General features: G+C 32.4%; 1 protein-coding gene across 26 annotated transcripts in view; it reads left to right on the top strand.

The window, feature by feature from the left end:
- Nucleotides 1-27,924, top strand: part of Trpm (transient receptor potential cation channel, subfamily M) — a 793,755-nt gene that overhangs the window by 511,621 nt on the left and 254,210 nt on the right. For 15 of the 26 annotated variants that reach the window (XM_067775779.1, XM_067775781.1, XM_067775778.1 and 12 more), the window contains one exon: nucleotides 6,690-6,746. The exons of the other annotated variants lie outside the window; for them this stretch is intronic. In XM_067775779.1, the coding sequence (XP_067631880.1) occupies nucleotides 6,690-6,746 (57 nt within the window). The remainder of the gene's footprint in view (nucleotides 1-6,689; nucleotides 6,747-27,924) is intronic. 26 annotated transcript variants of the gene reach the window in all.

Here is a 27,924-nt window from a genome sequence, read left to right as displayed (position 1 = left end):
ACAGGGACGACATTTTTATATGTTACAAGTACTAAGCAATGTGATTATTTTTACGATATGAATAGATGTATATGGGTCAAACTAACTTTATTGATAGAAGTAATTTTTTATTTATTTATTTGTTTGTTAAAGTCAACATAGACACAAAGCGGTCGACTACTGGATATAAGATACAATACATATAACAAGGAAAGAAAACATAAGCGTAAAAAACAAAATTTAAAGTAAAAACTTAATAAACAATCAAATTAATTAACTTAAATTTTAATTAATACATAAATCAAATCAAAAATAAAAATTAGTTAAAATTAATATTGAAATAAAATTGACATCTTAATTAAAAATCTTTAAAAATATCATTCCAGACGTGAGAGTATTTCCTTACGGATAGCAGCAATCGAATACTCAAAACTAATACAGTTGTACAGTTCGTTATAGCGCGAGCACCAATTGCGAAGAGGGCTATATTTGGCAAAATTACGCCGTAGAATGGGTAAATGAAAGAGTACATAGTGTCTTGTGGTTATCGCAGGAACAGAAAAATTCAGTCTGCTTACAAGGTCAGTGGAGTCTATCTCACCGATAATCAGGTTATGAAGGAAGATTAGAAATTGCTTATGTACCGATTCAATCCAACCTATATGATTTTTATACCCCGGGGACCAAATATAGGAACAAAACTCAAGTATTGGGCGAACCAAAGACGTGTAAAGGGTCTTGGTTATATAAGTATCATCAAATTCTTTAGCTCGTCTTTTAATAAACCCGAGTACACCCGATGCCTTGTTTACAATAGATGAAATATGCATGTTAAATCTCAGTTTCGCATCAAAAAGAACACCTAGGTCTCATACTACAGATATACGCTCTAAGGGAGCACCATCTAGTATATAGGATTTTAAAGCTGGGTTGACTCTGTGAAATGTCAATAGTTTACATTTGCAGCAGTTCAAAACTAGTATATTTACTGTACACCATAATTGAAATAGATAGACAGGATCTAGAATACAATTAGAACTTTTTAAGGTGTAAGGATAGAGATTGAAAAAGTTGAGATGAATAGGTCGACTTAAAGTATTCAGCAAATAAGTTGGCAACATCATCATCCGAGCTTACGTTCTTACATCCATAAGCAAAAGCAGACGGAAATCCTGAGGTTTTTCTCTTAGAATTGACAAAACTAAAGAATTGTTTCGGGTTGTTAAAAAATTGAAGCTTACACGGATTTAAGTAACATTTATAGCACTGCTGATTAAGACGATGAAAGTTTGATCTAGCAACTAAATATGTAGAAAAATCGGAGCATGATCCTGATATTTTAAATCGTTTGTATAGCCTAGATTTAATATTATATAGTCTTACAAGATCTCTTGAGAACCACGGAGGTATAATAACACGTATTTATGTTTTCGAGTTAAAATTAAAAAATTAAATGAAATGAAAAGAATTTTCGAAAAATGCCAGGTTTTGATTTGCGAAATATATTTTTGATTAAAAATTAATAAAGTACATTTTTTTATCAAAAATTTATTTTTTTAAATGTAAATATTAATATTTTTTATCAAAAAATTTATTTGTTAACGAACTAAATTTCATTTTATTTTTTGATACTTTTTTATATTCCTCGTTAAAAAGGAAAAAGGTCAAATCAAAAATATTGTTCTTGTTTTTTTGTTTTATATTGTAAACGAAATACTAATACTTACATACAAAAAATAAAAGAAGACCAAATAACATCTTTGAGTAACATTAATTTAATTTCCTAACAATATGGAAAATAACATATTATTTTAACAACAAAAATGGATGTGTGTATGTGTTCTATAGGCGTCCAAAGTACTCAACCGATCATCACAAAACTTTCACCCTATGTGAGAGGGAGAGGGAGTGACAATATGAGGAATAAGGGAAGGGCGGGAATCTGAAGGAGAAATATAATAAAAAGCAGTAAAGTGATAGTATTTTCGATGATATAGAGAGCACAAGGGAAACGGAGGTACCCTCCTCCATTGTGTTCGATAAAACTGCGAAAGATAACAAACATTTAAAATAAATAATAAAACCTTTTTTTATCAAAAAATTAATAATGATATTGTTTTTTTTTTGTGTTTTATCAAAAAATGTATATTAGCATTTAGTTTTGTGTTTTAGAATAAAAAATAATGTTGTGGTTCTCCACTTTTTTAATATTTTTTTGATTTCTCTTAAAAAAAAATGTATCAAAATATTGCTTCTTTTTAAGAAAAATCAAATTGTCTTAAAAATGTTAACAAAAAATTTTATTTTTTTTAGCATTAAGATTTATTTATTTTCGAAAATTTATTTCTCAAAAAGCAAGGGAAATAAATAAAATGAATATTTAAAACCCAAAGAATTTATTTTAAATTAAATCCCCAATATATACTAGACCCGGCAGACGTTGTCCTGCCCTAAATTTGGCCTATCTGCATACATTTTAATAAGCTTTTTCCGTCTGACTCTGCCCTCCCCCCATCCTTTTATTCACTCCGCCCTCCTTCTTTTTCGCTCCATCTATCTCCATCTTCGTCTCATTCTATCTCTTTCTCAATCCCCTTCTCTATTTTCTCTTCTCTCAATTTCTTCTCATTCTCCTTCTTCATTCATCCCTTATTGCCTGTGGTATGTATTTTATTCCAGTCCCAGTCCCAGTCCCAGTCCCACTCCGAGTCTCAGTCCCAGTCCTAGTCCTAATCCCATACCCAGTCCGTCTCGGGATAATATATTACTCTGTACTAAAGCACTCATCAACAGCTTTCATTTGATATCCATATTGTATAAACACTGTCTAGGCATTCACTGGCCTATATCTTGAGACCCTAGTTACCCTCTACACAACTAAAAACTCTCCTGAATTAAAAAAAAATGTCATAGTACCTATAAATCGCGTGCCCCCTCAGAAACCCACGTATAAACAAATAAAAAAATTTACAATAAAATAATATTGCGACTATAAACTGAGATATAACCTATCCTATCTCTCAAGTTAGATCAAACTACACACGGGGTGCAAAACAAATTCAAAATAGGTTCAGTAGGTTAGGGGTCCATCGCGGCCAAAAATGTTGTGACACGTGTTTTTTATATATTAAGATATATATATAGGTGTTGCGAATAAATAAAACTTATTAAAAAAAAATAAAGAACAAAGTACCAATATTGAAATCTATCCAAACTTCTTGTTTTCGAAAATTTGAAAAGATTAATTCATGCAAAAAAATTTACGATTTTTATATATGTAGAGCTAATAAAATACTTTATAAGTTATTTAATTAAAAATCCTGATTCTATACATATTTATATGCCTCTGAATAAAGGCACACACAGCAGCGAAAACGAAATTTCCTCAGTGATATTGTCCTGTTTTTATTTTAGAGAATTTAAGAAAAAAACTTCCATGAATTTTGTAACTGAAACTATTCAAACCAGTCTTAAAAAGGGTTTCGAAAAAATTCGCGAAATGTTTAAGAAAATTTCGATTTTCTTATTTAAGGTTTTCACAACTTTTTTTAATTGTATATATTTGCAGCTAAACCAATTTTTATCAAGCAAAGAACAAGTTATAGGGGTCTCAAAATTAGGACCAGTTTTGGGCAATTTTTTTTAAACAATTTTTCAGAATTTGTTTCATATAAAAAATGTTTGGACGAAAATCTAAAATATCCTTCGGAAATAAAGTTGTCGAAAATATACGGATGTTGAGGGACCTGTAGCGGTTACTTTGTTTGACTAAAATTGATTGGGCTACAAAAGTGCATACTCAAAAAAACTCAAAAGATAATACTGGCACAATAATGATATAAAAGAGTACAAAACTTTTGAAAAATTTTGTCGAATTTTCCAATTGCTTCTAAAACTTCTTATAGATTGGTTTGCATAGTTTTAGTTGAAAAATTCATGAGAGCTTTTCCTACATTATCGAAATAAAACTAACAAAATTTTTACTAATAAAATTTGATTAAAATTACCACTGCTGTCATCGTTTTCGCAGCCGAATGTATATAAGCTATACAACCTTTTTTTTTTTTTGTAACTACCTTGGTTTATATCTAAGTATATGTGAGTAAAGTATATTTACTAGAAACAAATAAAAATATAAAATATATTGCTGTACATAGAAATAGCTTAATTAAGTGTACTAACGTCAAATAACAAAATGTTCACTATAAAAAATGATAATCATAAAACAATAGTAGTAGCTATTGTGAACAATAAAAGAGTAGTCTGGTGTTAGTCAGTAATTCATGCAAACAAAAACAACAAACGAATAAACAAAAAAAAAAAAAAAGCAAACAGAGTGAAATACATAGTCAAATACAGGAAACACAGGCACAAAAAACAACTGCACACTTGTCATTTTTAATGTCACCTTTCAAAGTTTGTCGCACCACAACAACCACTTCAAAATCACTATTAAAACATAGCTCGTAGTTTGCAGCAAATTTGAAATGTGACTTCATCAACTTTTATATACCTACACATACATAAAGGTATTTATTCGTATTTAATTAGTATTTAAAGAAAAAATTTTATATGATGATATATTTTCTCTCTAATTTATTTAGGTATTTGATACTAATATGTATATTTTGATTTTTCTTACTTCTTCTTTCAAAACTCTTTTTAAACAATCAATTATGCTTCTATCTTGACTTTCAACGATTTTCTTTATCTTTCTACTTCAAACCCTCACATACCTACAATATGAATACACAATAACTGACGTATGCTGTATGCTGATATTATTTGATACAATATATGATTCGGTTTATAATTCAACACTGTATGAAATCACCACCCTTTTACACTATATTTTATATGATACACTTATGCAAAATATTTGCATATACTTTTTTCTTATAAAACATATTGATTTAAAATTTTTCTTATGTAATTGTTAGTAACATTTCTTATAATTTCAATTAAAATTTCTGTTTCTTTAATTATATTTTGCAATCCTCACTAATGATATTTCCAAAAAAAAAAAAAAAAAATTATTTCATACGCACTTTACTGATTATGATTAACTATTTTTTATTATTAAACCAAATTTTTTTCTCATTTCATTTCTTTCTCACCAAAAAAAAAAAAAACAAACAATGTAATAAAAAACCGCAAATTATGCAAATTACATAATCACTGTCACCAAAATTTGAATATTTGTTGTCAATCAATCATCATCAATCAATCAATCATCAACGCAATTGCAAACTGCAACAACAATGTGAACATTTTACGTACGTATTTGGCCAAATGAATTTTTTGTTTTGTGTACGTCGATTATAAAACATCAATGCTTGCCAAAAAATATTTTTTAAATTCTAAAAAAAATTAAAAAAAAATTACAAAATTTCAAAAACTACTTACCTATAAACATTTGGCTACCGTTGATCATTGTCTACGAAATATAAAAATATATGTATCAAATTATTTTTTAATATATACTGCTATTTAAAACCCTATTGTTATTATTTTCGAAAAACGATATTTCCAACAATAAAAAAATATATTAAATGTACTTAAAAAATTGTTTAACATATTTTTTCAATCAAAACTAAATGCTAACCGCATTAAAATGCGTTGAAAACTAAAAAAAATTAAAATTTTATTTTATATTTCTTCTTGAATAATTATTCAATATAATTATTATTATTATAATTAAACATATAATCTAAAATATAACCTTTCAAAAAATTTGCGAAATTCGTCTTTAAATAATAATTGTATTAAACTTGACTGCACGCGAAAAAATGTTACAACATGCAATATTTTTTACGAAAAAAATTTAAATTTTTAAATTTTAAATATGAAAATTTTGTTAAATTGCAAAAAATGCTCCACATTTTTATTGGAAATAAATTGTAATTTTAAAATAAAAATTTCCAAAAAATGCCTTATTTATTTCAAAAATATATATATATTTTTAATTTAAATCATAAAAATTTAAAAAATCTTAAACAATTATCCTTTCATACATTTTTGTTAATTGTTTTTTTTTTTTAATTTCAAAAAATATGTTTTTGATCAATAAAAAATTTAAAAACATGAAAATATTTCCATTTTTTATTTGAAAACAAAAAAATTTTAATTAAAAAATAAAAAACTTTTTAAATATAAAAAAATTTCGTAATTTTTTATTGTTTCAAAAAACGTATCTTAAAAATTTGCAAAATTCCTCTTTAATTAATTGTTTTTAACTTGGCAACGTGCAATTTTTGCAAAACTTCAATTTTTAAATTTCAACTATACAAATTTTGTTAAATTGCAAAAAAATACTCAACATTTTTATTTGAAAAAAAAAATTTTTTTAATTTTAAATTTTTAAATAAAAATTTCCAAAAAATACTTTTCTAATTAAAAAAAAAAAATTTCAAACGTACAAAATTATTCTTTCATACATTTTTTTATTTTTTTAATTTCAAAAATTTTATTTTTAATTTGAAACATCACAAAAAAATTTAAAAACATGAATTAAATTACAAATTTTTTAATTGTACCCAAAAAAATTTATAATTAAAAAAATAAAAAAATTTTGTTATTTTAAAATCGAAAAAATTGCAAAAACAAATAATTATCAAAATAAAAAAAAAAAAACTTTCCAACAAATATTTATAACACCACTACCAATAACCCCAAATCATTTACCAAATCAATCACGTTACGCAAACTAGATACCATGGGGCCTGAAAAAAATATGTTGGGGGCTAATAAACATTACCGTGCCTAGGGTAAGCTAATGAAATTGTATTTCTAGTTTAGTAATTTTTTTTAATTATATTTTATGATTGTTTTTGCACTTAACTTCAATTAATACCATAATTTAGATTTTTGTTGGTTTTTTTTTATTATTTTTAACTAATTTTAGTTAAGAATGCGTGCTTACAATTTTGTTATACTTACTAATAGTTAATTCATTTTTAGTTTACAATGTAGATTTTATCAAGAGCCTAAAATGTGTTTGCTCAACGAGAAAAATTTCATATCATTGAAAAAAAAAAAAAAAAATGAAAAAGGATCTCACTACAGTATTTATAAAAAAAAAAAAATAAAAAAAAAAAAATACAAATAAACATATATGTAATACTCCTATATTTTTACTGCAGGTTAGATAAACTCACAAACATAAGAGTGCCGATATATTGCTGTTTAAATGCACAATAGATCTGCACAAAGGTCGTTGTGCTTCTAGGCCTAATAATAATAATAATAACAATAAATATTGCTGTTTAAATGTTTTTGGTTTTTGTATTCAATAATCGAATGTACCTTAATTAAAATTTTATCTTTTCACACTTATGCTGCTATAATCACAAAAATTTTGTAGGCTGTCTTGTTTTGATTTCGAATTCAAAACACCTTGCGAGCGTTATTATTAGCAATATAGCAGTATTACATACATGAAAACAAATATTTTTTATTAAGATTTCAAAATGTATATGGTTTTTATATTAAAATTGTCATATATCACTAATTTAACGCTATTTATGCAACGCGAAAAATTTCTCTTTGTTACAAAAACGAAATTTAAAAAAATTTAATTGAAGTGAAAACAACAACAAAAAATCTAAAAAAAAAGTATAAGTTTCTTACCTATTCAAAACAAAACTTTTGGTATAAGAAAATTGGTTTATTTTACATTACAAAAAAATTTGTAAGAAAAAATTGTTAAAATTTGATTTTTTTGTATAAACATATGTATGTATATAGAAGAAACTAGAGCTTACGATTTCTTCTCGAACACAAGCGAGATTTTCGAGACCCGAGAAATCGAGAACTCGACTTCTCGCGAGATTCTCGTGTCTCGAAGTCCTCGTAAATCTCGCGAGCTTCTCGACATTCTTACTTAATCGCTGTAGGGACAGTATTTATACACTTGTTTTTTTTTTTTACTTGTGACTTTTTTTGTTGATTATATTGCTTCAATGACATTTAACTCAAAAAATATTTATTATACACATAATTTTGTTCGCAATATTTTATTTTTCAACGAGACATCAAGAACACGGCTCCTCACGAGATTCTCGAATCTCGAATTACTCATAAGGCTCGCGATCTTCTCGAATCTCGAATTTCTCGTAAGGCTCGCGAGATTCTCGAATCTCGAATTACTCGTAATACCCGCAATCTTCTCGACTTTCAATTCAGTCGCTGCATTGGCAATATTCTATACATTTCGGCGGTTTTTACTTGTGATTTTGCCCACATATTGGCTTGTGCTACAGAAGAAATCGTGAGCTTTATATAAAACAGCCAATTAATCGATTAAGTTAAGACTAATTCGAGCTTCGAAAATCTCGCGAGAAGGCGAGACTCGCTAGAAACCTCTTCTCGAACATGCCCGAGAAATAGTAAGCTCTAGAAGAAACCAAGTTTTTTTGATAATTTTTTATTAAGTAATTTGAATAATTTTTTTAATTTTTTTGTAGTTTTTTTTTTTGGTAATTTGGCAATTTTTTTTCTTTCTAATTTTCTTTAATAAAAAAAAAAATAATTTTTTGTGTGTATTATTAGGCAGCGCTGGTTTCTAATTTAGTTTACTTTGTTTATTTTTCAAATTTTGCTAATTATTCTGTTTTAATGTGTCATAGAAGAATGTAAAAATATTAATGTTGTCTTGCAATCATTGCGAATTTATATAAGTTGATGGCAAAGCGAATTCAACCAATTCGCCGTGCAGAAGAAAGTCTAGTCAAAAGAAAATGTTCACTGATCTCGATTAACTGACATATTGCTGTACAAGGCGTTGTATGGAAAATAATTAAGAAGAAACATTCAGCGGTTGTGATAACAACACATGTTACTGAATTCGTCTTGCTTTCAGTTAAAACTAATATATTTTAACAAAAAAAAAAAAAAACAAATAAAAAAAAAAAAATTCGCTATAAGTAGAAATGCTAGATTTTCAAGCCAATTTTTGTGAATATATTTGTTTGTATACATATCTTTGTAGTGGAATAATAATTATAAATATTTCATTGCCGTTCATCTATACATGCATAAATACGCTTAAAGTTCATTCTGTTCATTTCGTTTATTTATTTGTTTAATGTTAAATGTTTGTTTACATGTTCTGTTTCCCTATAATATTTATTCTATATGTACTTGATTTGTTCTTAAAATTTTATTGGTATTTGTTTTAATTTTTTTATGTTCCTCGAGTAAGCGAAAAAATAAACTAAAAATTTAATCACTTTAATTGGGTTGTGTAAATGTTTTTTAAATACCAAATTTCGAAAGTGTTGATTGGTTTGTTTACCAATGACCTTTTCAATCTGCATTACGTCAATCAAAACAAAGTCCATCGTAAAATATTTGAATTGATAGCTAAATAAGAATGATTCATATGAGTAATGGGGTAATTAAAAAAATGTGTAATTACTACCTGCCAATAATAATGAAGTGCATAAAAATGAAAATTATTATATGTATCCTGTAGAAAGCAGCAATTTTGGTGAACAAATGAAAAACATAGTAGCAAAAAAAAGAAAAACGAAAAATTGGTTTTGCTAAGGTGAGATCATTGAGTTCATCTAACATTATAGCTGATAATTATAATGTTTTAAAATGATACGCAATTAATTTAATTTCATATACTTACACTTAATTTTTTGTGCATTTTTTGTTATTTATTTGTTCTTTTTACTTCCTTTGTATTAGTTTAGTTGGATGTTTTTCCGTCAAGTTCCATACAAAATTGGGGAATCTTGTAATCCATTTTTGAGTAACTTGCCGGAGGCCTAGAGCCATGAAACTTGGAACACGATGGCAATTTTTAACATGAGAGAAAAAAAAACTTTGCTAGGTGGTTCAGGGAACCTGCAAAATCTAAATAGGTATGTGGGTATTATTAATTCTTGTCTTTATTTCGGCTTCGCATGCCTATTTATCAGTTTTGCCAGGTTGATGCGACTAAATCGAATATCACAATGAAAACTACTTCAAAGCTCCCAGCAACAGTTTTCATTTGATATCCATATTAAATATACATCCTAGTGTTACCCTGATCCACGTGTCGGCCTATATCTCGAGACCCTGGTCACCAGGGTCAGAACTTGGAAATTTTGACTTCGAGTTTTGAGGAACTTCGCGATAACTCAGAAAGCTGATACTTTGAACGAAACTTTAGGTTCTTTTATATTGTAATATTTACAGATATTTTGAGATATTAAGAAAGTCCATTTACGAAATCTGGAATATTGCGAGCGGTATTTGAGTAATTTCCCACAGAGCAAGGTTCTTGACACCAAGAACAAAAATTAGAATTACATCGCAATGCAACATGAGGGGAAAAAATTCTCCCTAGGTAGTCCAGGGATTGTGAAAATTCAAAAAACCCTCCTAACTTGGAAATTCTACTTTCGAGTATTAAAGAACTTCCCGAAAACCTGGAGACCCGATACTTTGAATAAAACTTTGAGCTCTGCTAGGTTGTAATATTTAGGTTAAAAGAGTTTTCTAGATAGACATTTAGAAAGTCCATTTACAAAATGTGTAATATTGCGAAGGCGATTGGAGTAACTTTCTATAGAGTTAGATTCCTAAAACTAAGAATATATTTCTTAACCCGATGACAATAAAACAAAAAGGCGAAAAAAAATTTTGCTAGGTGGTCCAGGGATTGTGAAAATTCAAAAAATTGTGCGAACTTGGAAATTTCTTATATTCTATTAGGTTGTTATATTTAGGATAAAAGGGTTTTGTACCTGGGACAGGAATGGAGATATTTAAAAATACACATAATTAACAAGTAAAGGTGTCTAAGTTCGGGTGTAAACGAACATTATAAATTACTTTTCTACATAACACGTGGCACCGCCCGTTAAAAAAAATTTCTCCCATTTCCTCTTACAATAAATCTTGATAAGTGAAATATCATTGATTCAAAACTATTTTTTGCTAAGTTATATCTTATTATTATAGTCTTCGACCCTTTTCAACCTTTTAAACTTGTTTTATATCTAAGTTGCCGTGGTCTTTAACCGATCCCATCCATTTTTACTAGAACTATTTTCTGCTATAAAGAAAACATGTGTACACAATTTTATTACGACCTGTTAATTTTTCTTCGAGTTATGGCTCTTGAAACATAGAAAATTGCTTAGTCATAAAAGGGGCGGTGCCACGCCCATTTTTTTTAATTTGAAATGTTTCCTATTTATTGTTATAAATCCACTTGGGAAATGAAATACCATTGATATAAAGCTCTTTTTTGCAAAGATATAGCTTATTTTATTCGTCCACGACTCTTTTAAAAATCTTTTATATAAAAGTGGGCGTGGTCCTTAACCGATTTCGTTAATTTTTCTTCAAAGCATTCCTTATAGTAAAGGCAACCTCTCTGCCGAATTTTGTTACGATAGGTTTAACGATTTTTGATTTATGATTAATAATATTTGTAAAATTGTTTTTACCACAAGTGGGCGGTGCCACTGCCATTTAAAATTTTTTTTTTCAATTTTTTTTCAACAGTCTGAATATCAGTCCACACATCAAATTTCCCAATTCTAGGTGTATTATTTACTAAATAATCAGGTTTTTTTGTGTTTTCCAAAATATTATATATATAAAAAGTTGGCGTGTTTATAATCCGATTTCGCTCATTTTCAATACCAATCTATTCTGGGTCCAGATAAGCTCGTGTACCAAATTTGGTGAATAAATCTCAATATTTACTCACGTTATCTTGTTAACGGACAGACGCACGGACAGACGGACGGACATTGCTCAATCAAATTTTTTTTTCGATATTGATGATTTTGATATATGGAAGTCTATATCTATTTCGATTCATTTATACATGTAAAACCAACCGTTATACAATCAAAGTTAATATATTGTCTGTGCAAAGCACGCTAAGTATAAAAATTCCATTTAGAACCCCATGACAATGCTATATAGAATTGTGTGAACTGGGGAATTTTGCCTTCGTGCTTTAAGGAACTCGATAACTTATAAACCTTAAATTTTGAACGAAAATTTGAGCTCTATCAAGTCATAATATTTAGGATAAAAGAGTTTTTTTAGATGTGACAAGATACGGGATATTTAGAGGTATTAAAGAGTTAATTTATAATTGTGGAATGTTGTGTTCGATTTTTAAGTAACCACTTATTGGGCTAGAAAGATGAAGCCATACACATAGTTCGGGTCACCTTAATAATGCAACAAAATAGAAAACAAAAAGAAGATACACCATCTTTTAAATACTGCCTTCATATGAATGGATCAGAAGAAACGAAAAATGTGCCTTCATACAAAGTCACAATTTTGTTGAAGTTTGATATTCAAATTTTAACAAAAACACTTTAAAAATTTGTATGAGAAATAAAAATATTCCACACAATTAGGATTAAACAGTATACAGAATGTATGCACCTAATAGTGAATAAAAAAGGAATTGCATCAAAAAAGGCAATTCTTAGAGACCAATTTCAAAGCGAGTAGCGGGGCATTCATATGGCTGAGTCTTTAAAGGCATCTACCTTTACACTGGTATGAATGTTGGAGATTCGAGTTCAATACTCAGCTTCCGAGAAGATAGCTGATGAAGAAGTGAAATTCAGAAACATGTCCTAGTAACCATCGCCGTTTGTAAGCTTTGCAATTTTGCTCTAATATCAATAACGAAAACCATTGTGTAAAGCAATATGAGCAAGTCTCGCTAATTACATACATATGATTAACAAGTAAGAAAGGCTAAGTTCGAGTGCCTTCAGCTGAGAGCTTTGGAGACAAAATAAGGGAAAACCACCATGTAGGAAAATGAACATAGGGTAACCCTGGAATGTGTTTGTATGACATGGGTATCAAATGGAAGGTATTAAAGACTATTTTAAAAGGGAGTGGACCTTATTTCTATAGGTGGACGCCTTTTCGGGATATCCCCATAAAGGTGGACCAGGGTTGACTCTAGAATGTGTTTGTACGATATGGGTATCAAATTAAAGCTATTAATGACGGTTTAAAAAGGGAGTGGCCCTTTGTTGTATATGTGGAGGCATCTTGAAAACGTCCAAATCGACCACAATGTGGACCAGGGTGACCAGAACATCATCTGTCGGGTACCGCTAATTTACTTATATTTGTAATACCACGAACAGTATTCCTGCCAAGATTCCAAGGGCTTTTGATTTCGCCCTGCAGAACTTTTTCATTTTCTTTTACTTAATATTGTAGGTGTCACACCCATTTTAAAAAGTTTTTTCTAAAGTTATATTTTGCGTCAAAAAACCAACCCAATTACCATGTTTCATCTCTTTTTTATATTTGATACAGAATTATGGCATTTTTTTCATTTTTCGTAATTTTCGATATCGAAAAAGTGGGCGTGGTCATAGTCAGATTTCACCCATTTTTTACACCAAGATAAAGTGAGTTCAGATAAGTAAGTGAACTAAGTTTAGTAAAGATATATCGATTTTGGCCCAAGCTATCTTGTTAACGGCCCAGCGGAAGGACAGACGGTCGACTGTGTATAAAAACTGGGCGTGGCTTCAACCGATTTCGCCCATTTTCACAGAAAACAGTTATCGTCATAGAGTCTATGCCCCTACCAAATTTCACAAGGATTGGTAAATTTTTATTCGACTTATGGCATTAAAAGTATTCTAGACAAATTAAATGAAAAAGGTCAGAGGCACGCCCATTTTGAAATTTTCTTTTATTTTTGTATTTTGTTGCACCATATCATTACTGGAGTTGAATGTTGACATACTTTACGTATATACTGTAAAGATATTCATTTTTTTTTTAATTTGACTTAAAAAAAATTTTTTTTAAGTGGGCGTGGTCGTTCTCCGATTTTGCTAATTTTTATTAAGCATACATATAGTAATAGTAGTAACGTTCCTGCCAAATTTCATCATGATATCTTCAACGACTGCCAAATTACAGCTTGCAAACCTTTTAAATTACCTTCTTTTAAAAGTGGGCCGTCCAAAATTTTACTAATTTTCTATTCTGCGTCATAAGATCAACCCACCCACCAAGTTTCATCGCTTTATCCGTATTTGGTAATGAATTATCGCATTTTTTCGGTTTTTCGAAATTTTCGATATCGAAAAAGTGGGCGTGGTTATAGTCCGATATCATTCATTTTAAACAGCGATCTGAGATGAGTGCCCAGGAACCTACATACCAAGTTTCATCAAGATACCTCAAAATTTACTCAAGTTATCGTGTTAAGGGACGGACGGACATTGCTCAATCAAATTTTTTTTCGATCCTGATGATTTTGATATATGGAAGTCTATATCTATCTCGATTCCTTTATACCTGTACAACCAACCGTTATCCATTCAAAGTTAATATACTCTATGTGCAAGTGAGTATAAAAATGTAAAAATGCAGTGCAATAGATATACTTTCGTTATAATCTTTACCTAAGTTCAGTAATGTTTGTTTTTCATATACAATTTTTACAGTGTGAGTTATGTGAAGATTTTAGTATCACAGTTCGTCAAAATTATGTCATAGTTTAAATAGACATTTTTCGTTTCTTCTGGTACATTTATATAAAGGAAGTAATTGAAAGTTCGTTATTTTCTATTTTTCTGCCTTGTGCTTAATAAATTTCTGCTATTTTTCACTTCCAGCTGAAACTCTTTTCAATGTTATTGTCAGTAGTGACACAATAAGATTATATACTCGCTGCCAGTATAAACAAATATGTAACGATAGACAGAAAACATAAACAAAAATTAAAACAAACAAGTAAGGAAGGCTAAGTTCGAGTGTAACGGAACATTACATATACAGCTGTCAAATTACAGCTTGCAAAACTTTTAAATTACCTTCTTTTAAAAAGCTCACAGAGTATATTAATTTTGTTCGCGTAACGGTACCCCGTAACGGCATAAACTAATGGAGATATATAGACTTCTATATATCAAAATGATCTGGGCGGAAAAAGAAATTAATTTAGCCATGTCCGTCCGTGTGTCCATAAACACGATAAATGGTGTAAATTTTGAGGTATATTGATGAAATTTGGTACGTAAGTTCCTAGGCACTCATCTCAGATCGCTATTTAAAATGAACTAAATCACACCCACCCAAAGACGGATAAAGCGATGAAACTTGGTAGGTGGGTTGCCCTTATGACGCAGAATACAAAATTAGTAAAATTTTGGACAACGGGCGTGGCACCGCCCACTTTTAAAAGAAGGTAATTAAAAAGGTTTGCAAGCTGTAATTTGGCAGCTGTATATGCAATGTTCGGTTACACTCGAATTTAGTTTCCTTCGCAGTGAAGATTTGTCTACCTTGCAGATGCCGTTGGGAATCGCCATAAAATATTTTTTATGGCATCAATCGTTTTGTGGAGAGATTAATTAAATAGAACTATAAATAGAACTTATGTACCCATCCAATAGGTGCGACCACTCACAAATTGTCGTCAGTCCAATAGGAGGGAACAAAGAAAAAGGGGTGGTCTGCGAGTTCAAAGTATTTAACTTTAATAACGTTGTTCGCTGCACCATATGTACCACCATTACCAAAAAGTCGGTTTAAGTTAAATACGGAGCTTTTACCACATCGTCGACGATCTCAATTTATGCTCAAGTTATGGTGTCAATGGACTGAACTTTGTTGATCTTAAACATGAAGACCATCGGCACTTGGTACAGTATCGGGGAAAAATATCGAGGTAGTGTATCGATACTTTACTCAGTACTTGGAAAAAAGCATCGAATACGAGATACTCGAGTATTTTTTGGAAAAGTATCAATAATACTCACTCAGTACTTGTATCGTTCTATCCTTACTCATATCTCATAAGAGAGCAGACTTAAGGCTCACGACGGGCATCCTAACTGGAAACTGCCTTCTGGCGTCACATGCTTATAAGTTAGGCATCGTCAGTAACATCAAGTATATGAAGTGAGAGGTACAGGAAGAAACGGTTAAGCACGCTCTGTGTTCTTGCTCTGTGTTGTTGTACCCAAGACCTTCGATGTGGTAGGCGGAGCATGCTACCATCACACTACGGCGGACGTCATTGAGGTTATTGGTCTCTCTAAATTCGCTTAGACTGTTTACAATTTTTTTCGGAAGGGTGTTTCACATTTTTTATGGAAAAATATATTTCTTAAAATAAAACAAAAGGATATCTGAAACACTCTTCAGAAAAAAAATTGTAAAAAATCAATTAGAATTTTTAGAGACATATATATACTTGTATTTTGCTAGACTAAAATTGATTGAGTTTTAAAACTGCAAACTCAAAAAATATGAAAACTCGCATAAATAAGGTGGAACCTTCTTGAGTTTTCGAATTTTTTTCGAAAATATTTAGAAGATTATTTTGCACGGTTTCTGTTATGAAATTCATAGCAGTATTTTCCTAAAGTATAAAAAACAAGTAAGGAAGGTTAAGTTCGGGTGTAACCGAACATTACATACTCAGTTGAGAGCTATGGTGACAACATAAGGGAAAATAACCATGTAGGAAAATGAACCGAGGGAAACCCTGGAATGTGTTTGTATAACATGTGTATCAAATGAAAGGCATTAAAGAGTATTTTATGAGGGAGTGGGCCATAGTTCTATAGGTGGACGCCATTTAGGGATATAGCCATAAAGGTGGATCAGGGTTGACTCTAGAATGCGTTTGTACGATATGGGTATCAAATGAAAGGTATTAATGAGTATTTTAAAATGGCGTGGACCTAAGTTCTATAGATGGACGCCTTTTCGAGATATCGCCGTAAAGATGGACCAGGGGTGACTCTAGAATGCGTTTGTACGATGTGGGTATCAAATGAAAGGTGTTAATCATTATTTTAAAAGGGCGTGGGGCTTAGTTCTATAGGTAGACCCCTTTTCGAGATATCGCCATAAAGGTGGACCAGGGGTGACTCTAGAATTCGTTTGTGCAATATGGGTATCAAACGAAAGGAGTTAATGAATATTTTAAGAGGGAGTGGGCCTTAGTTCTATAGGTGGATGCATTTTCGAGGTATCGCAATAAAGGTGGACCAGGGGTGACTCTAGACTTTGTTTGTACGATATGGATATCAAATGAAAGGTGTTAATGAGTATTTTTAAAAGGGAGTGGGCCTTCGTTTTATAGGTGTTCGCCTTTTCGAGATATCGCCATAAAGGTGGACCAGGGGTGACTTTAGAATTTGTTTGTATGATATGGGTATCAAATGAAAGGTGTTAATGATTATTTTAAAAGGGCGTGGGGCTTAGTTCCATAGGTGGACGCCGTTTCGAGATATCGCCATAAAGGTGGGCAAGGGGTGACTCTAGAATTCGTTTGTGCAATATGGGTATCAAACGAAAGGAGTTAATGAGTATTTTAAGAGGGAGTGGGCCTTTCTGGACCAAGGGTGACTCTAGACTTTGTTTGTACGATATGGATATCAAATGAAAGGTGTTAATGAGCATTTTAAAAGGGAGTAATCCTTAGTTCCATAGGTGGACGCCGTTTCGAGATATCGCCATAAAGGTGGGCCAGGGGTGACTCTAGAATTCGTTTGTGAAAGATGGGTATCAAACGAAAGGAGTTAATGAGTATTTTAAGAGGGAGTGGGCCTTAGTTCTATAGGTGGACGCATTTTCGAGGTATCGCAATAAAGGTGGACCAGGGGTGACTCTAGACTTTGTTTGTACGATATGGGTATCAAATGAAAGGTGTTAATGAGCATTTTAAAAGGGAGTAATCCTTAGTTCCATAGGTGGACGCCGTTTCGAGATATCGCCATAAAGGTGGGCCAGGGGTGACTCTAGAATTCGTTTGTGAAAGATGGGTATCAAACGAAAGGAGTTAATGAGTATTTTAAGAGGGAGTGGGCCTTAGTTCTATAGGTGGACGCATTTTCGAGGTATCGCAATAAAGGTGGACCAGGGGTGACTCTAGACTTTGTTTGTACGATATGGGTATCAAATGAAAGGTGTTAATCATTATTTTAAAAGGGCGTGGGGCTTAGTTCTATAGGTAGACCCCTTTTCGAGATATCGCCATAAAGGTGGACCAGGGGTGACTCTAGAATTCGTTTGTGCAATATGGGTATCAAACGAAAGGAGTTAATGAATATTTTAAGAGGGAGTGGGCCTTAGTTCTATAGGTGGATGCATTTTCGAGGTATCGCAATAAAGGTGGACCAGGGGTGACTCTAGACTTTGTTTGTACGATATGGATATCAAATGAAAGGTGTTAATGAGTATTTTTAAAAGGGAGTGGGCCTTCGTTTTATAGGTGTTCGCCTTTTCGAGATATCGCCATAAAGGTGGACCAGGGGTGACTTTAGAATTTGTTTGTATGATATGGGTATCAAATGAAAGGTGTTAATGATTATTTTAAAAGGGCGTGGGGCTTAGTTCCATAGGTGGACGCCGTTTCGAGATATCGCCATAAAGGTGGGCAAGGGGTGACTCTAGAATTCGTTTGTGCAATATGGGTATCAAACGAAAGGAGTTAATGAGTATTTTAAGAGGGAGTGGGCCTTTCTGGACCAAGGGTGACTCTAGACTTTGTTTGTACGATATGGATATCAAATGAAAGGTGTTAATGAGTATTTTTAAAAGGGAGTGAGCCTTCGTTTTATAGGTGTTCGCCTTTTCGAGATATCGCCATAAAGGTGGACCAGGGGTGACTTTGGAATTTGTTTGTATGATATGGGTATCAAATGAAAGGTGTTAATGAGTATTTTTAAAAGGGAGTGGGCCTTCGTTCTATAGGTGTTCGCCTTTTCGAAATATCGCCATAAAGGTGGACCAGGGGTTACTCTAGAATGAGTTTGTACGATATGGGTATCAAATTAAAGGTATTAATGAGAGTTTTAAAAGGGAGTGGTGGTAGTTGTATATGTGAAGGCGTTTTCCAGATATCGACCAAAATGTGGACCAGGGTGACCCAGAACATCATCTGTTGGATACCGCTAATTTATTTATATATGTAATACCTGCCAATATTTTAAGGGTTTTTATTTCGCCCTGCAGAACTTTTTCATTTTCTTCTACTTAATATGGTAGGTGTCACAACCATTTTATAAAGTTTTTTCTAAAGTTATATTTCGCGTCAATAAAGCAATCCAATTACCTTACCATATTTCATCCCTTTTTTCGTATTTGGTATAGAATTATGGCATTTTTTCATTTTTCGTAATTTTCGATATCGAAAAAGTGGGCGTGGTCATAGTCGGATTTCGTTCATTTTTCATACCAAGATAAAGTGAGTTCAGATAAGTACGTGAACTGAGTTTAGTAAAGATATATCGATTTTTGCTCAAGTTATCGTGTTAACGGCCATGCGGAAGGACAGACGGACGACTGTGTATAAAAACTGGGCGTGACATCAACCGATTTCGCCCATTTTCACAGAAAACAGTTAGCACCATAAAATCTATGCCCCTACCAAATTTCAAAAGGATTGGTTAATTTTTGTTCGACTTATGGCGTTAAAAGTATCCTAGACAAATTAAATGAAAAAGGGCGGAGCCACGCCCATTTTTAAATTTTCTTTTATTTTTGTATTTTGTTGCACCATATCATTACTGGAGTTGAATCTTGACATAATTTACTTATATACTGTAAAGATATTAAATTTTTTGTTAAAATTTTACTTTAAAAAAATTTTTTTTTTAAAAGTGGGCGTGGTCCTTCCTCGATTTTGTTAATTTTTATTAAGCGTACATATAGTAATAAGAGTAACGTTCCTGCCAAATTTCATCATGATATCTTCAACGGCTGCCAAATTACAGCTTGCAAAAGTTTTAAATTACCTTCTTTTAAAAGTGGGCGGTGCCACGCCCATTGTCCAAAATTTTACTAATTTTCTATTTTGCGTCATAATTTCAACTCATCTACCAAGTTTCGTCGCTTTATCCGTCTTTTGTAATGAATTATCGCACTTTTTCGGTTTTTCGAAATTTTCGATATCGAAAAAGTGGGCGTGGTTATAGTCCGATATCGTTCATTTTAAATAGCGATCTGAGATGAGTGCTCAGGAACCTACATACCAAATTTCATCAAGATACCTCAAAATTTACTCAAGTTATCGTGTTAACGGACGGACGGACGGACGGACGGACGGACGGACATGGCTCAATCAAATTTTTTTTCGATCCTGATTATTTTGATATATGGAAGTCTATATCTATCTCGATTCCTTTATATATGTACAACCAACCGTTATCCAATCAAACTTAATATACTCTGTGAGCTCTGCTCAACTGAGTATAAAAATATGCAAAACATCAGTGACAAAAACAATTTTATAAAGCAATATGAGCATGTCTCGCTAATTAAATACACATAATAATATTGACATAATAACACCGGAAGCATTGCCGAAAATCCAATGTCTCTAAATATTTCACACAATTTGGATTAAAAACAGTTAGCATACATAGTTTGTACCAAAAGGTGTGTACAAGGAATAGCAAAAAAAGCAATAAAAGACAAATAAAAAACAAGTAAGGGTGCTTAAGTTCGGGCGTAACCGAACATTATATACTCAGCGTGAGCTTCAATCGTACAGATCATTTCAGATAAATTACTTTTCTACATAACGCGAAGCACCGCCCATTAAAAAAAAAAAAAAATTCTCCTAATTTCCTCTTCCAATAAAACTTGGTAAATGAAATATCATTAATACAAAACTGTTTTTCGCTAAGATATAGCTTATTATTCTAGTCTACGACCCTTTCAAACTTCTTTTTATATGAAAGTAGCCGTGGTATTTAACCGATCGCGTCCATTTGTAGCACGATTATATTAGCTTCACTTGTATGTTTGGAACTCTCTAGGCTAGGCGCGCAAAGCAGAGTTAGACTCATCTAGCGGAAATTATTGAAGAATGGTTGAATAACTCGCTACAAAACGGGTTGTGCTTAATAGCGGAGAAACGAACCTCTGTGCTACAGTGCTGTCAAAATCAAATATCTAAGTGGATTTTTCTTCGAGTTATGGCTCCCGAAACATGGAAAATTGCTTAGTCATAAAAGGGGCGGTGCCATGTCCATTTTCAAAAATTTGAATTTGTTCCTATTTTTGTTATAATTCCACTTGGGAAAAGAAATATCATTGATATAAAGCAAAGATATAACAGGCAGCCGCCGTGGTGTGATGGTAGCGTGCTCTGCCTACCATACCGAAAATCCGGGGTGCACGCCCCGATCAAAGCAACATCAAAATTTTAGGAACAAGTTTTTTGAACTATAAGAAAATGTTTTTAGGCGGGGTCGCCACTCGGCAGTGTTCGACAAGCACTCCGAGTGTATTTCTGCTATGAAAAGCTTTCAGTGAACATTCATCTGCCTTGCAGATGCCATCCGGAGTCGGCATAAAAGAAGTAGATCCCGTCCCATCAATATGTAGGGGAAATTAAAAGGAGCACGACGCAAAGAGGAAGGGAAGCTCGGCCTAAAATCTCTTCGGAGGTTATCGTGTTTTTAAATTAATACAACTTTTTATACCTTTCATGAAAATGAAATGGTATATTAATTTCGTCACGAAAGCCAAAATTGTAAGTCCTTAGATAAAAATAGATAGACCCACCATTAAGTATACCGAAATAATCAGGATGAAGAGTTGAGTTGATTTAGCCATGTCCGTCTGTCTGTTTGTATGCAAACTAGTCCCTCAATTTTTGAGATATCTTGATAAAATTTGGTGAGCGGGTGTATTTGGGTGTCCGATTAGACATTTGTCGGAACCGGCCGGATCGGACCACTATAGCATATGTCCTCCATACAACCGATTTTTCAGAAAAAGATGATTTTTGTTATATCTTAATCAATTTAACAGATTGAAGCTTCAAACTTCACCATATAATTTCGTATATTGCACATATTGTTGCCTGAAAAATTGATGAGATCGGTCCTATATATAGTATATATCCCCCACAACCGATTGTTCAGATAAGAAACTTTGCGCAATTTCTGCCCCGTTTTAACAGCTAGAAGCTTCAAAGTTCAACGAATGCCTACGTATATAGCATATTTGTTGTCGGAAAAAACCATAGAGATCGGTGGTATATATAGTATATATATGGTGGTATATATAGTATTTATGGGGTATTCCATCCCATTTCGACCAATTTTGAACCCGACCCCTTTAGAATTGGCTGAAAGTTTTTCTTCTTTTGCTAGCTTACGAAAGACGTTTTAAAATTTTTTTTTGAATTTTTTCCGAAAAGTACATTTAAAAACAAATTTAAAAAAAAAAAAAAAAGATCCCAAACGGTTAATTTTTGAAAAAGTTATAGCATTTTGAAAACAAAAACGGTATTTTTGTTTAAAAATTCATAACTTTTTTTGAGTTGGATGAAAAAATTTGAAAAACTCTGAAAAACGTCTTTCGTAAGCTAGAAAAGAAGAAAAACTTTCAGCCAATTCTAAAGGGGTCGGGTTCAAAATTGGTCGAAATGGGATGGAATACCCCATATATATAGTATATATATATATTTTCGCAATTTTAGCCCCATTTTAACAGCTAGAAGCTTCATATTTCACCGAATGCTTACGTATATAGCATATATTGTTGTCTGAAAAAACCATAGAGATCGGTTGTATATATAGTATATATCTCATACAACCGATTGTTCAGATAAGAAACTTTTCGCAATTTCTACCACATTTTAACAGCTATAAACTTCAAATTTCACCGATTGCTTACGTATATAGCATATATTGTTGTGTCAAAAAATCATAGAGATCGGTGATATATATAATATATATATGATGGTATATATAGTATATATATATAGTATCTATATTTTTTTTTTGCGTTTTCGGCCCCATTTTAACAGCTAGAAGCTTAAAATTTCACCAAATGCTTACGTGTATAGCATATATTGTTGTCTGAAAAATCATAGAGATCGGTGGTATATATATTATATACCCCATATAAACTGTAATTTTTGCCCCTTTTTTACGGCTAGAAGCTTCAAAATTCATCAAATTCTTGGGCACAGCCGAAGACAGTCCCGTTCTTACTTGTTATACCTTTCATGAAAATGAAATGTTATATTAATTTCGTCACGAAACCGAAAATTGTAAGTCCTTAAAGGAAAATAGATAGACCCACCATTAAGTATACCGAAATAATCAGGTTGAAGAGCTGAGTTGATTTAGCCAGGTCCGTCTGTCCGTCTGTCTGTTTGTATGCAAACTAGTCCCTCAATTTTTGAGATATCTTGATAAAATTTGGTGAGCGGGTGTATTTGGGTGTCCGATTAGACATTTGTCGGAACCGACAGGATCGGACCACTATAGCATATATCCTCCATACAACCGATTTTTCAGAAAAAGAGGATTTTTGTAATATCTTACCCAATTTAACAGATTGAAGCTTCAAACTTCACCATATACTTTCGTATATTGCACGTATTGTTGCCTGAAAAAATTGATGAGATCGGTCGTATATATAGTATATATCCCCCACAACCGATTGTTCAGATAAGGAACTTTTCGTAATTACTGCCCTATTTTAAGAGCTAGAAGCTTCAAATTTCACAGAATACTTACGTATATAGCATATATTCTTGTCTGAAAAAAATCATTGAGATCGGTGGTATATATAGTATATATCTCACACAACCGATTGTTCAGATAAGAAACTGTGCGCAATTTCTGCCCCTTTTTAACAGCTAGACGCTTCAAATTTCACCATATGCTTACGTATATAGCATATATTGTTGTCTGAAAAAATCATAGAGATCGGTGGTATATATATTATATACCCCATATAAACTCTAATTGTTGCCCCCTTTTTACGGCTAGAAGCTTCAAAATTCATCAAATTTCATCAGATAGTTACGTTTACGTCATATATTGTTGAAATACGTGATTCGTAGTCATAGTTTTTACACGCAGACCACAAAAAACCTGAAACTTTGCATCCTCACACAAAGTACCTACCTATTTTTTATTTTATATTTATCTTAAAAATCGTTAAGGTATGTAGATCTTTTCACTATATATTTCTTATCTTATACATCCGATTATTCGGAGATTACGAGCGGGATAAGATTATTGTTCAGCCCCATTCATGAAAGGTATGAAGTCTTCGGCACAGCCGAAGACAGTCCCGTTTTTACTTGTTTTCTATTGAAAATATTTTTTCAAAATTTTCGACTTTGTTTTGCCCGGGGCTGGAACCAATGATCTTCGCTGATAAAGAAGTGAAATTCTGAAACATGTGCTACTAACCATCGCCGTGTGTAAATTTTGTAATTTGTCTCCAATAACAATAACGAAAAGAGTTTAGTTGAGCAAATTGCCTCTGCTAGTTTTCTGTTCGTTAGTCTACATACATAGAACTTACATAGGGCATACTTAATGTGTGTTGACATATTTACTTATTTGATTTTCATTAATTGCTTGATATGATGAATATGATCATAGGCATCATTTCTTAGTTTTAAAATAAGTTTGTGTTGTAGTGGGGCCACCGTGGTGTGATGGCAGCGTGCTGCGCCTACCCCACCAAATGCCCTAGCTTCACACCCCGGACAAAGCAACATCAACCATTTTAGAAATGAGGTTTTTCAATTAGAAGAAACTTTTTCTAAGCGAGGTCGCCCCTCGGCAGTGTTTTTCTGTGTGTATTCTGCCATGAAATGCTCTCAGTGAAAACTCTTCTGCCTTGCAGATGCCGTTCGGAGTCTTATTAAAACATGTAGGTCCCGTCCGGCCAATTTGTAGGGAAAATCAAGAGGAGCACGACACAAATTGGAAGAGAAACTCGGCCTAAAATCTCTTCGGAGGTTATCGTGCCTTACATTTATTTAATTTTATGTGTTGTAGTATGCGTCGGTTAGCATTCAGAACAATTACCACTATATAATTAGTAAATCTCTTAATATCTGTCGGATTGTATTATATCACTGATTCTATTGCAGTTCAAAGTCCTTTAATGAATGGATTTAATGAATTTGATTTGAATGTTAATTGTATGTAAACATATAGATACTTATAAATTTTTTCGTACACACTCGTACATAGATACATTACTTGCATTCAAGCAAATACATTTGCACTCTTGAATATGTACTTACGTATTTGGTACATATGTACAGTACAGTCGGAAAATATTAGAACAAGATAAAAAAAGATGTTCTTGTCAGTTTAGCCTCAGGATTGTATTTTTCAAGATTGAAAATGGTCAAGCGAAAGGAAATATCCGAAATTCGAGCCCAAATCATTATTTTTGCAAAAAACAGGGAAAAACTATCGAGAAATAGCCAAACTTTTGAAAATATCTCTGTGTGCAGTTTATACGGCCATTAGAAGATATCGGGAAACTGGACCAAATACTAACAGAAAACGATCTGGTCGACCAAGAAAGGCAAATCAAAGATTCGACAAGAAAATATATGCAATAAGTAAGGCCAATCGACGGAAATCTGCATCAGAAATTCGTGCTGAAATCAATGAAGACTTGGATTCACCAATATTGCTCACGACAGTCAAAGGTCGGCTTAAAGAAAAAGGTATGATTGCACGCATTACTGTCAGAAGGCCACTTCAGGTAAAATAAACAGAAAAGACTGAAGTTCGCTCAAGAACATATTGACTGGAAGATTGATCAGTGAAAATCAGTTTTACGGCCAGATGAGTCAAAATTCGAACTTTTCGGTAGCCATAGGCGTCAATATGTTCGCAGAAACGTCAATGAAATATTCAAAGCAGATTGCATTGTGCCAACTGCGAAACATGGCTGTGACTTAGTGATGGTTTGGGGTTGTTTCAGCTACGCTGGCGTTGGTCAACTAAAAAAAAATTCAAGTAATTATTCATTAATTTGATTGGTCGTGGATTCATTGACCAACAAGATAACGATCCGAAGCATCAAAACTTTGTAACGAAAAAAGTCGCAGGTGACCTTTATACAATGGAGTGGCCACCACAATCCCCGATTTAAATCCCATCGAGCTATATGTGGGAAGAGATCTAAAAACAAAAACACCTTCGTAACCTCTGGTATTGTTTGAACGAAGCGTGGAAGAATACTCCACATCAAATACTTCAAAACCCCATCGAAAGCAAAAGGTGACCATTTTCAAGAAAATCTCTTAAAATAGCATACTCACTGTTTTCTTATAAATTTTGATGCGAACTTTCAGTAAAATTCATTAATAATGTCTTCGCATCATACAACTATGTTGAATGTACAAAACTACTGCGAATATATGAATAATACTTTAATAAATGATATGATAAACTGACAAAAGTAACTTTTTTCATCTTGTACTAATACTTTCTGACTGTACTGTATAATTTCTTCCGTCTAAAGCACTTCAACTTTACGATAATCAAGAATGGTTGTTTAAGGCCCTCTCAATCGGCAGAGTGTCTGATCAGGTGGGGTTATGTTTGAAAAAAATAAATAAATAAAATTAGTGTTTTTAGTTTTTTTCTATCGGGTCACTTGGTCCGTTTGGTTTCCACTTTTTCCCACTTAATGTTTCCTTTTAATTAAATCTGAATTTTTAACTATTAATTTGTTTTTTCTTCCTGTACACTTCTCATTACATAGTATGGTCTAGATTCAGATTCTTTTTAATAAGAGTGAAATTCGGAGAAAATTTGTAAATAGAACATCAAATTGTGGCAATGGAAATAGTAAATTGTACCAGTCGTAGTATTTATCTCCATCTATTGTTACTTCGTTTTTTTAGCTACTTAGTCGCTGTTAACTGGGCCATCTGCTGCAAGCTAATTATGCAAACGCACAAATCACGGGTAAGTAGCAGTAGATGGCGCAGTCGACTTCGACGGCAATTCGACACTTACCACTACAGCCGTTGAATCTAAAATACATAAAGAGGGCCTAAGTCTTATCCTCCACAGAGTTGGTCAACCTCTTTGCCAGATCTCGTTCGCTGAACATCTTTATCAATACACGTTATCCATCACAAGAGCATAACATACTAGCCAGGGAGTCACGCCTCTCTCTTGCTTTAGATACTATGATATCCGTGCTTATCAAAAAACAATCCCGGCATACATAGGTGTACTACAGATGTTGTTCCCCACAAGATACCAACCATATTTTCAATTGTAATGTGGAACCAACGTCTCTAACAGCAGCATCTCTGTTTCGACCATAGACAGAAATATGTAAATTTACTGAAAAAAAAAAGAAATCGTGACAGAAATTTTTACTAGAACTATGATCAAAGATTTTAGAAGAAAAAAACCGAGACAAATTTTTAATGAAAACTGTCGTCGATGCTTTAACATAGAATGGCCGATGCTTTGATCTAAAGAAACCATGACAGAAAATTGTACCGGAACTATGGCCTATATTTTAATATTGCAAAAAAAAAAAAAAAAAAACTGTAGAAAGAAATTTTTACTTAAAAAATAATGAAAGCGGAACATGGAAAATGAATAAATAGTGACACAATTTGGAAACTTAAAATAGAACGAAACAGGAACTGATATTTTCACATGAAGGAGAAAGAAATGTTGACCAAAAATAACGAAGCCGGAACTGTGACAGAAAGATACCGTTACAAAAAATTTTAAAGAATGATATTGTATTAGTGCCTAATTGTGTGATCGATGCTAAGACATGGAAAGAAAGAAGCCGCGACAAAAGATTTTGTCCCATAAATACCTAACTGAAACTGTGACATAAGTTTTTACCTAAAAAAGAAACGAACCAAGTACTGTGATCGATGTGTTGGCCCTATTGAAACTTCAATTTTCCTCGAACTGACTTTGAGAAAAATTATGAGCGGTTGCGCCATTTGGATGAGGGCGAAGCACTGTTAATACAACAGCGACCCCGATATTTACAACCGCTAGGTTGCTATTCGTTTTGACAGTCAGTCAGTCACGGCGATTTCTTCGAGGTTGCCGTTGCTATTTTTTGTGATCTTTCAGATCAGTCGCTAGTGACGGCGGTAATCTGAGAAGGTTGACAATATTGGTCCTAAACGTAAGA

This window comes from Eurosta solidaginis, chromosome 3 (genome assembly GCF_040869045.1).
Source record: "Eurosta solidaginis isolate ZX-2024a chromosome 3, ASM4086904v1, whole genome shotgun sequence".
Taxonomy (NCBI): Eukaryota; Metazoa; Arthropoda; class Insecta; order Diptera; family Tephritidae; genus Eurosta; species Eurosta solidaginis.
This window is presented reverse-complemented; position numbering and strand designations above follow the sequence as displayed.